The sequence below is a fragment of the Balaenoptera ricei genome, chromosome 1 (genome assembly GCF_028023285.1).
Source record: "Balaenoptera ricei isolate mBalRic1 chromosome 1, mBalRic1.hap2, whole genome shotgun sequence".
Classification (NCBI taxonomy): domain Eukaryota; kingdom Metazoa; phylum Chordata; class Mammalia; order Artiodactyla; family Balaenopteridae; genus Balaenoptera; species Balaenoptera ricei.
The window spans coordinates 64,864,681-64,876,895 of NC_082639.1; the positions used below are offsets into that span (position 1 = coordinate 64,864,681).

The 12,215-nt window shown below is 36.8% G+C and overlaps 1 protein-coding gene across 4 annotated transcripts in view; it reads right to left on the minus strand.

The window, feature by feature from the left end:
* Positions 1-12,215, minus strand: part of ERICH3 (glutamate rich 3) — a 116,997-nt gene that overhangs the window by 66,233 nt on the left and 38,549 nt on the right. For 2 of the 4 annotated variants that reach the window (XM_059924518.1, XM_059924499.1), the window contains exons 4-6: positions 9,408-9,479; positions 7,667-7,795; positions 2,880-3,038 (exon numbers count right to left, since the gene is read on the minus strand). In XM_059924518.1, coding sequence (XP_059780501.1) covers positions 2,880-3,038; positions 7,667-7,795; positions 9,408-9,479 — 360 coding nt within the window. The remainder of the gene's footprint in view (positions 1-2,879; positions 3,039-7,666; positions 7,796-9,407; positions 9,480-12,215) is intronic. The other 2 variants (XM_059924509.1, XM_059924526.1) reach the window with 2 other exon arrangements.

The following is a 12,215-nucleotide window of genomic DNA, read 5'->3' on the forward strand; positions in this document are numbered from 1 at the left end:
TGCTTGATGTTGCAGGTATTATTTATGCTCTCATTTTTCTTTTCTTACATTTTCCAATTTTTCTGTGATGGTGTGCATTGACATTGTAATAACAAATATAAATTAAAGAAGTGAAAACAAGATAATAAAACAATAAAATCAATGAATCCAGAACTTTTTGGGCCTGGGGGTTATCTTTTAATTTCTAAGTAGTTATCAATCAATGGCGTACCTTATTTGGAAATGGTTTAGTAAATTAAAAAAATTAACCTTCTGCTCCTTACCTTGCTTTTTTTTAGCCCAAAGCATCTTGGACATCTTCCCATGCCAGTATAAATAATTTACCTTATTGTTTAATATACTTTAATATGCCATAACATTTTTAAACAATACCTTCTTAGGTGTCTTCCAAATGTTCACTATTGCAAATATTACAATACTAAATATTCCTGAATCTGTTTCTTTCCACATGCATGTGTGTTCCTAGGATAAATTCCAATATGCTAAAATGCATGAGCATGTTCATTTAAAATGTTGATATTCCCATATTGCCTTCACAAATAGTTGTACCAATTTCTACTCCTATCAACAGTGTATAAGAAACTCTCATTCTACGGATAATCATTTTCAATCACACCATTAATTTTACTCAGTAGCATCTCAGCCAGTCTGTTTTGACCAAATTGCTTTTGCCTAAATCAAAGCTCCTCACCCCTGATACTTAGAAAATTCAACCTGCTTAAGTCTATTGCACCTTCAAACAATTCCCCCATGCATATCTTTTACTCTTTTAGTGGGTGCTTACTACATACTCAGCAATCATGCAGACTATTATTCTTTAGGAATTTCTTGTCTGATTTTATATTAAGTAATTTTCATCATCAGTGCCATTGAAAGAATTGCATGTCTTTCCTGGCAGTATATTTTGCCTATGTACATCACAGTATAAGCTCCAAAAAGTCAGAGAATTTTGTCTGCTTTGATAGTTGATATATCATCAATGCCTAGAGCAGGACCCAGTCCATAGTAAGTGCCCAATAAATTCCACTGGATGAAAAATGTAAGTTTAGCTAGTTGAAATTAACATGGAATTGATCTCAATCTTGTCGGCATAAAAGGCCCTGTGCAGATTTAATTAATAAATCTACCCAGTGGCTCAGAGCAGATTTGGAAAATCACCTAAAAGAAAAATCGTTCGCTAGTCAGAAAAAATTAAATATTACCTGATGGATAGTGCTCACATATCTAACATAAAGATGGGTCCGATCAAGTAGAGTTAATAGATATAGGAACTTAGAAAAGAATATAATCACCTTGGCAAACGTGGAAAGTGCCCATCTGAGTACTAACTAAGGGACAGGAAATTCCACCCATTGGACTTTGAATATTTCTGGTCCTAAAGGCAAAGTTATCCCTGGAAGATACAGAGGGCTTTAGCCAAAGACCTTCGAGCTTTCTGGTACCTTTGGCAAGCCCATTCCTAAGAGGAGACAGACGCATCAAGCTAAGATGACCTGATGCCATTAACATTCCATTCTACCATATTCCCTCATTCTGATTCCGTACTCCAGGCAACCTTCTCATTGTGATCTGGCTTCCCATGTAGGTCTGCCTATAAGGGGAAAATGTACTGCTCCTACAAGCTTTGATTTAATTGTTATCTGGTGAATTAATGGTCCCTAATTATGATTTGATTCCCTATTTTGATTTACTATAGTGAGAAAAAATGGGCTTGTCATGTGTTATTTTAGTTAGCTTGAGACAATCTCTCAAGATCTGACTATTCCTGGACACTAGCTTGAAATGGGAAATCTCTGGACATTTAAAGTGGAGACCAGATCCAAGAAAGTGTCAACCTAATTGGCTTATGACCCAATAAGTTCCTGCCTAGCTCTAAGCAGTCGTCCTAGACAAAATGCCACCACTTTTGGTATAATTTCTCCTTCTTTCCAAGAAACTACTATTAAATTAACTAAAGTAAGGTTTGTGAAAAATGCTTCACAAGCTGAAAAGCATATTAAATGGATTTAAATATTATTTATCATTTTAGGGTTATGTTTATACTTTTAATGTGAAAAACAATAATTTATCTGTCTGAATTAATTTCTTAGTGTCAAGGTCATCTGTCAGCTTTAGATAAAAATATCTTAATTTCATATGTCATATGTTTCCTAATAATTAATGGAGCTAAATTCACCCATTTGAGCATAATTACAATTGTACTCATAACACAGATTCTATCTTAAGCTGGCAAATGTTTCTTCTTGCTCTTAAAAATACAAACAATACCTTCCCTAATTACTAAATGTCCCAATTATCCTTCCCTTTTAAGTAACTCATATTTTATGGCTATCATACCTCCTTCCTGTGCTCTATTAAAATAAGTGAAAATTACCTGAGATATAACCTTGAAAAGGAAGCATAGTCAAGCTTCTGTGTGTGATTAATTCAGGATTTTTTTAAAGATGGACATTCTTTTCCTTCTATATCCAACCTTCTCCAGAGTCAAACTTGAAGCAATTTCATACACTGATGGTAAAGTAAGTCGGCATGCAAATGCAAACCTATTCTTGGAAAGTTTCATTTTCTAGGTTTCATGCATTTAAAATTTGGAAGCAGTCAAAACTTGGTCTATTCTGATAGAAGTCATATCTAGCTATAAAAAGTTCCTCTTTGTTTTTCACACAACCTTTCAAATTCATGAGAGATCATCTTAAATTATTACAAATCTATTCCTTACTCTTTTGCCCAATAACACGGAAATTATAGGCCTTCCAATTAAAGTAAGAAATAATTAAACAGACATACATGGCAAGTGCTTAATAAGTGCAAAATATATATTTCACTAAATAGATTAATTGAATCTAGCATCTTAAAGACTGTGAAGAAAAAGCATTTACCCCAGTGGGAAATGGAGCTTCATTTTCCAGCAATGAGGTTTTTGATCTGGACCCCGAAGTTACCTTTGGAGCAGTTCCTACTGCAGGATTACTGGGTAGAGGTTGTAATCGAATTGGAGGCTGCGTATTTCCTGGGGCAGTGTATGGTCGAGGGGCTGTCTAGACAATTAGGGAAAAAAATTCCATTTAAATTAGTATCTTGACATGTCTCCAGGACCAATTAATAGCTCAACAAATTGCCTAGACTAATTAATGGTGCCTTTTTACTGAACAGATTAACCTTTAATTATGTCCTTCCATTATACATATTCTTATGACCCAACGTATTTGTTAAAACATATGGTGTGGCAGTCCTCTACATACCTAACTGCCACAACTGTAGAGTATTTTGGATAAAGGAGATGTTCTCTGTTAGGTTCCTGTATTTTATTCACACTGTGAACTCGCTTACAATACCTAATTGATGCTGTAAATTGAATGGCTTTGCTCAATTAAATGTTAAGTTGAATAATGTTCCTAATTTAGAGATCTAAGGGCTTATGATTAAAATGAACTCATTCCTGTTTAAATGTTTTCAACATCAACTCTAGTACGAGTCCTTTAGGTCTTAAGATTGGTGCTGAAGTAAAAGCAGACAATATGATTCAAAAAGAGGGAAGGCAAATACTTACTTCTAATGCATTACCATTTATTCAACCTCTTCCTTGAAATACTAGGAAAACAAAACTGAAAAATTGTAACTGGCAACTTTGGAAAACACTGTCAAAATGGAGATGTTTTCCAGGCTGGATAGTTTCCATTTGCCCCTCTTCTCTGTCTTCTCTGTTCTGCTCTGGCTGCTGGGAGTTATTTCTTTATGGACTACATCAACTAACCTCAGGATTCCAGCTGGATTTGGCCAGTGAAAGACACTGGCAGGAGATCAAAAGACAGGAGGGAAGGAGACTGGGGTCTTAATGCTCCTGGACCCTTCCCAACCAGGGTTATGATGGGCCAGCTGGGTCCCTCCAACAAAGTCCACAGCTCCTATCAGGAAGTCCTCTCCCAGAACCTGCCAGCTGGTTCTGGTATCCAAGTCCTCTCTTTCCCCCTAGGCCTATGTGGTGTGGTTCCCCATTGTATTCACCCCAGCATGCTTTACATACCCAGTTGGTTTTCCTTAACCCCACTTGCATCTTTCTAGTTTCTTTATTAAACCCTTCCTAATTACCCTATTTGTGTGAGCCATCTGTTTCCTGCTGAGACCCTGACTGATGCATTTTCTAATCAAGAATGTACTACAGAGAAAACCGTAAGTGCCAGTTCAGAGCATTAGATGTGTCTTTTGGAGCACTGACAGAACATTGTAACTTTAGCATAAAGATCAGCAATGTTTCAAAAATGGAAAAAACAAGATGTTTGGCCCAGTTGTTCTATTACAATAAAACAGTAGAAAACCTGTTAAGAATGATACATGCAAATTTGGGTAAGAGAGTGTGAGAACAACAGTATATAAATGATTAATGAATAAGGCTTATTACATTGACTCACGGTGTAATGGTGACAACAAATATTCAACTCTGGCAAAGTGTTGTATAAATATATAAAAAATGGTGATAGGACAGCTCCCACCAACCAAAAATTGGTCTTAGCGCCATCTTGACAAGCATGTTATATGTTGCCAAAACTCTGATTTTGTTACATCAACACTTATTGAATTCCAACTCTAGTCACTGTGAGATGAAAAAGTAAGTTTTAACATCTAAACAGCAACACAAGACAATTAGTGTCAAATGAACCACACAAATACTGCCAAAGAGACAATAACAACAAAATATCTGAAAACTAATAGAACTTAGAACTAAAAGTTATTTGGAATAAGCCAATGAGACTAGTAAAAATTAAAGTTTCACAGAAGTAATTACATTTTATCCAAATGAATGAGCAAAAGAAGAAAATGATAAGGAGAAAAGAGGAATGGTAAATTTGAACATCCCAGTAAGAAGAGCCAGTTGTGAGCCAGACATGGGAAGGGGAGCAAAGAGAATATTCCCCAATATCTGTTTTCCTTTCTTCATGTAATAGAATATTTATTAGGGAACATGGCTATCACAAATAAAGACTGTATTTCCCAGTGTCTCTTGAAACTCCATATAGATGTATGTCTCAGTTTGGGCCAGTAAGATGTGAGCAGAAGTGCTATATGAAACTTCCAGATCATGCCCTTAGAAAGAAGAAATGCATCTTCACTTTCCCCTTATACCCTTCGCTCTGGCTGAAAGATCCACACGGTGATATATATACCATCTTGGTATGCGTGGATGAAGGCAACACACTAAATTTGGCAGATCAACGACACAAAAGGAGTCTGAGCTTTTGATGCCTCATAGAGTAGAGATGGTGCAGGAGCTGAGACTCATGCGTGTGTGTTGAGGCGGGGAGCGCATCCTTATGTTAAAGTCGTTATTTTGGTCTCCGCATACAAACCTAGACAAGAAGCCAAGTGGACTGACTAGAGCAGCGTTTGGTTTAAAGAAAAAAGACATAAGCCTCTATGAGCCAAAAGGTGAAAGGTCTTAAAACCCACAAAGAGAAATCAGACTAGAAGTTTTCTGAACAAAGGGATCAGATCATCCAAACAAATCTCTGTAAAATAAATATGCCTTAAAACCCACTCCTGTCAAAAAAAAATCCAACTGAACACAAAAACACTGAATGTAGGACTTGGAAAGCAGGTTACTCTAAACTAGAACATGATCTATTGGCTGCTGTGTGCTAAATGTTACTTCCCCACATTTGCATTCAGTTAGATGAATGTGGCAGTCAAATGTTTAACCGATTACATGTATCTCTAAAAACAAATCTGCGCCATTCAACTAACAGCTGTGAACTACAAACTGTTGTAGTTCACATCAGGAGCCACCTTAAATTTGCTATATTTTAAACTGTTCGTAATATATTTTCTTGGAATATATATGGCACTGTAGCTTAACATTTTCAAAACTGTACCAGAATGTGAATTGAAATTGACTACCTGGTGATTACTCAGCTTAGCTGAGCATTTCTAATTCTTAGTAGAAGATCTCTGGGGGTGAATTTTCCAAGCTTGTACAAAATTAGTTGAATGATTTCCACAGTTTTAATGGCATGGTGCAGCTAAAAGCCTACATGCTATTTTGAAAGTTTAGGTGCAATTAGTGACCAAGTGAAGTAACTATTCACCGTATGCTCTCCTTATTCACTCAAGAAAGTTTAAAGAGAAAAATGGATGGCAATATCCCAAAAGGATTACTATCTTTATCCCAATGGCACCTGGAGGTCAGGAATCCAATTCAGAGGATATGTAACCAAGTTAGGAAAACAAAAAAGAAGGACTTGAATTTCTGTAACATGGGAACTGCAATTCCAAGATCACAATAGGTATCCCCTATGAGGCAGCAGCACCGCAGGGGGTGATCAAGTGAAGAATCCTGGCTTACCAGATAGAAAGGCTGCTAAAGTGCTGGTGTCAGTGGTTCCTGTAATTTTTAAATTACTTTCTCACTCCTGCCACATTAACATCTCCTGGATGTATCATAAACTACTTATTGAGGCTGTTCAGCTGGAAAATTGAAAAGAAAGCCTTTCAAGAGTTTTTCCTCCCTGAAACAGGTGGGAAGATAGAAAATGGCCCTTGTTTCTTTTGTTTCACCCAGGATAAGCTTTTGAGAGTCTAGTGAATTTGCCACCCAATAAGAGAATTATTTGTGTACATATACATTTAAATGAAGCCTGGAAATATGATAACAACAAAGGGAAGACGGTTGCTTTTCATAACTTGAGCTGTTCATCGAGAAATGTCAAAACATATTTATCTTTTGAAAATGTCAAAGCTTAACACTATATGTGATGAACCTACTTCAATAATCTGTGAAAGCATTGCAATTCCTCTACAAATATTGTGCAATCCAAAAAAATGTTCATGCTAACAAGGAAATACATTAGGCCACACAAAGCCAGAATAAAGATGTCATCAAATCAATTCATTTAAAGCTGAAACCATCAACCGCCAGGAAATATTTTGCAAGTCTTTTCCTGTATCTATATTGTTTCAAGCTACCTTATGTTCCTTCAAGCAAATACCACTCCTAGGTTATAAATGAAGCGAAGTGGAATGAAATGTCAGTGTGCAATTTCTTTAAACAGAATTTCTGTACATTTAATTATTTTTATCTTAGACTGTGTGCATATACTTTTGATAAAAGAAGCTCAGATGTATCTGGCCCGACATGTTGTGCAGTACCATTGAATTTGTATGCATAAAGAAGCTTTAAGATAAGGTAAGAGTAGAGGAAACAGCAAGAAAAAAATCCAGAGGTCAGAAAATATAGAACATGCATGGAACAACCAATGGTTCAATTGTGCTGCATTGTAGGGTGCTAAAGGGTAATCGTGGGGAAAAGTATTAGGTTAGCTAAATTGATGTCATGTGGCTTGGGGTCTTAAATGTCAGGTGCAAGAGTCTGGGCTTTTCTATAGGTGACACAGAGCCAGTGAAGGTATTTGGGCATGTAAGTAACATAAGTAATCTGCACTTTAAGAAAACTAATCTAGCAGTAACAAAATGGATTTGACAGGGGTGATAGTGAATGAAGGCGGGACAACCAGTAAAGACAGAGTTGAATGGATACAAGATTATGTTTTCACTCAGTAGGATTCCCAAGATGATACAACCATGTACCCAGAGAGCGTTCTTTCTGAGAGTAATACAAAATCATGAATTAATTAGTTGGCATGGTGCAGGTCAGAGTGCTATTAACGTGACTCACCAGTGTTACTGGACTGGAATGTCCTTCATCAACCAGAACACTATGGCCATGGTTAGTCTTGGGGCCAACTGGGGGGCGGGGAGACAGGATTGGCATATTATTTCCTATAGTCCATCCTGTGTGCTCTCCCTGGAATAAGAAAGTGATTTAACAAACCGATGCATAATTAGTAATCTAGGTTACGTTAGTGCCTGCCAGATAAGAGGTGTTATAGGACTAGAGAAGTTCTTTCTCATTCTTTTCAAAAGTACTCCCTCTGAGGACCATCATGATAATCAGGAGATGTTTCCACAGCTGTACTGGGCACTGGGTGTGGTAGTGAAAGGCAGGAAATTGAGTGTGCTTTATCCAAAGAAATAGCTCTGCTCACCGTAATAGCTACAGATGCAGTGTATCCTTAGTTTCAGCAATAATATTTATTAATCTGCTTTAAGCAGATCATTACAAGAAGCACAATGTTCCTCACTACTCTGATTAGTAGAGACTACCAGAAAGTATTACTTTTCTGCCTTAAAAAATTACTAAATAATGCCATAAGCAAAGGGTTATACATTACATATGGGGGACCTAAAATATAGGTCTTTCGCCAAGTGCAGTTATAGGTGAAAATGTTACGAATAAAAATCGTACAGAGGAAATGAAGTGTCTATCAGGAATTTCTGCCAATGCTATAATGTGCCCATGTATCTGGTCAGTGTGTCTGGCAATCTGGGTGAGAGTGAATAGAACACTGTTTCAGGAACCATTTTCCAGTAACTATTTTTTCCATCAACATTTCAGCAGATAAAGTATGGAATCTATCAGTCCTCGATATAGGACACTATTGGTAAAGTTGACTTAACGGCAAATCTCTACACACCAACTTTTCTGATTTTGAAAAACTGACCTATTGTCTGTTATTTAACAACACTTTTGTAACAAGAGTATGTTTTGACTAAGATAAAATAGATTTGAGTCTATCAGGCAAGAGGGAAAATTACTGTTTCCTATGGCGAGTTATCCCACAAAAGCTTTACGAATATTCATCAGTTTGTGGAATGTGTCTTAAGCCCCAAATTTGTAATACCCTGAAAATGAAGAACAACACGTGGGTTTGAATGGCTCAAGAAATTAAGTAAAACTGCCAACCTAAACTGAAACCTTTCAAGCATGCCTAATTGAATCTTTCATCTCTTGATTTAAATTTACACATCTCCTAAGTTGACTGCAAAGATGAAATATCAAATGCAAAAGTAAAAAACAAGGAATCTTAAAATGCCTTCACAAAATGTCTAAATCTTATGCTTTTGTTTGCTAACGTAGATCTTTCCTACCATATATTTTCAAGGGTCACGTTCACATGAAAATGTACCATTGGATAATTCTTAAAATGCCCCATTTTCCATCACATTGGGAATGTCACCATCTATTTTTACCTTTTATGACAAATAAATCTTTTGGCCTCTATCACAAATCAATCAAGAAAATATAAAAGCAAAATTTCAAACTTGAGAAGAACGGTTTCAAGTTTTTCTTTCAATGACTTGTGTCTTATACAGTTTCTCTTGCACAGCAGCTCCTATTTTGTCATGATCTTCTGGAATAATAGTGGCCAAGATTTAAGCTTGGTGGAACAATCATTTGACCTCAGTTATGAGTTACCCCAAAATAAAGTGCCCCCAAGCCACTTCAATAATAGTACCATTGGCCTTCAAAATCATAAAATAATATTATGAAGTAAAAGAGTTACGTAGCTCCTTACCTTAAATCTCTGAATTCGCTCCTTCCTAGCTAATGTCTCCAGTTTCTTTTTAATTTCAAGCTGATGGTAACGCTAAGCATACAGGAAAGAGTGGAGGAAAGAATCATATCAATTATAGCAAAGAAATTTTTAGAGGAAAATAATCCCACTATCTAACTGTATTCTCATTTACCCCTCTTGTCATTGAGATGGAGAAGAACCACCTGCATAAGTGTGCAAGTGGGAATATAAATTGGTACAACTCTTTGGAAAGCCAATTCCTAACCTACATTAGGCAGTTAAAAGTGTTCCTACGCTGTAACCCATAACTTTCATTTCTAAACCTAGGGAGAAGTCTGAATAATAAAAAAAAAATGTTTTATGAACAAATATGTCGTCTGAAAGGTTGTTTTTTTTTCCTTCAAAGCAAAATTTCAGGAGCAACGTAAACTTTAAAGAGAATGGTTTAAGTTTTTGGCCCATCCATATAATGGAATAGAATATAATTATTAAAATAAGGTTCCTCAAGATTTTGGGGTTTTTTTGTTTTGTTTTTGTTTTTGTTTTTTAAAGCACTTTACTGAGGTATGATTGACATACAAAAAGTTGTACATATTTAATGTATATAACTTGATGACTTTGGAGATAAGTATATACCTGTGAAACTCTCAACTACAATCTATGCCATAAACATATCCATCACATCTAAAGGTTTCCTCCCACCTTCTTTATTATTATTAGTTTGTGATAAGAACACTTAAGATCTATCCTCTTAGCAAATTTTTAAGTATACGACACAGTATTGTTAACTATAGGCAATAGATCTATAGAGTAGATCTCTAGGGCTTATTCATCTTGCGTAACTGAAACTTTATCCCCGTTAAGTAATACCTCCTGATTTTCCTCTCCCCCAGGCCCTGGCAACCACCATTTCACCCTCTACCTCTATGAGTTTGACTAGTTTATATTCCTCATATAAGTTGGATGTGGAGAAAAGGGAAACCTTGTACCCTGTTGTTGGGAATGTAAATTGGTGCATCCACTGTGGAAAAGAGCATGGTGGTTCCTAAAAAAATCAAAATTAGAACTACCCTATGATCCATCAATTGCACGCCTGGGTATATATTCAAGAATTGGAATATTCTACAATCCCATGTTCATTGCAGCAGTTTTCACAATAGCCAACACGTGGAAGCAAGCTAAAGGTCCACCGACGGATGAATGGATAAAGAAGATGTGGTACATATATACAATGGGATATGATTCAGCCATAGGATTTTGTTTAAAAAATGCAAAATACATGTAATGCTGATAAAAGTAGGATGCAGAACTGCACAGAAGCACAATTTTATTGATCAAGCTCACATTATGTGCGTATCTGTGCGCTGCGAAAGTGCCTCGTGTGCATCATCTCTTCTTGAACAATTCCAATTGCTAAGCAGTCTCATTTTACAAATGAAGAAACTGAAGCAGAGGGTCATGAACTTGCCCCAGGTCATACATCTAGTCAGTGGTGGAACTGTAATTTGAATCTTGGTCTATCTGACACTAACTTCCTGTTTGGCTTCTTTTTCTTCATAAAAACCTCCCAGTAGTCATCTTATTGAACCATCCTGCAGCTTGAGACCCTCCTGGCTTCCAGGACACCACTCTATCAGGTTTTCTCACCGTTTGAAGGTTCTTATCTAGCCCATGTTGTTCTTCCCAATTTCCTGCAACGCACACACCACGAAGCTAGAAACCTCAGAGTGGCCCTGGGTGTCTCCTTCCCCACTCCTCATGCAGGCAGTGTCGGTCTCTCTCCCTCTTCCAGATCCCTGTGGACGGCGGCATCGCCCCAGTACGTCCACTACTGCTGTTAGCCCACAGCCTCTGGCAACAGCTGCCTAGTTGACCTCCCACCTGCGATCTTCTCCAGCTCATTAATCCATCTTCCACATTTTTAGCAACATCATCTTTCTAAAACAGCTCTGCTCATTTATTTCACTCCGTGCTGAAAAATGTTTCATCGCTTCCTCACCTACACTGCAAACCTAGCTGGGAATTGAAGGCCTCCAGAAACAGGACCCCAACTTATTGGAGAGTGTCACTTCCTGCCACTCTTTCAACCAACTCACAGTGTAGTCTGGCCTCAGTGAGCTTTCCTTTCCATCCACAATGTCCCCTCACACCTCTGTAACTTCACACCTGCTGTCTTCACTCTCTGGAATGCCTTGCTTATCTTTTCATGTCAAGTTTCATTCAGTCCTCCAGGTTCAGTTCAAAAAGCAGGGCCTCTGTTCAGCTTCCTCTGACTCTCACAGAGGCAAGTCATCATTCCCTTCTTTTCTGAGCTCAGTCTATTTGTTCCTCTCTTCTAGCATTTGATCACTTCCTACAGCATTTTTTAAAAAATTATATCTCACAGCTATGTCACATAGCCCCATACTGGTACATGGTAAGCTTGCAATTAATGTTTATTGCATGAATGAATATGTGAATAGTAATACAACAACATTAGTAAACAGCATCAGCATAAACTAAATGTGAGACAAATGTAACAATTTAGAAATATTTTATTTTTAAATTATATTAATATATTATATGTTATATAAAATTATATATTACACGTTAACATTTATCTAAGCTATTTATTCCAAACTTTAAGAATACACAAAGACTCTTTAATAACAGCACATTTAACAGTTATGATGTGTGCATTATAGGAAATTTTGGAAAACGAAAGTTCAGGAATCAAGGCTAAGACAGAACTTGGTGCCTACTGATTAAGTTTGAAATTATGTATAATTAATTTTACACTGTACTATTTTTTCAACATTAGTTGTAGAA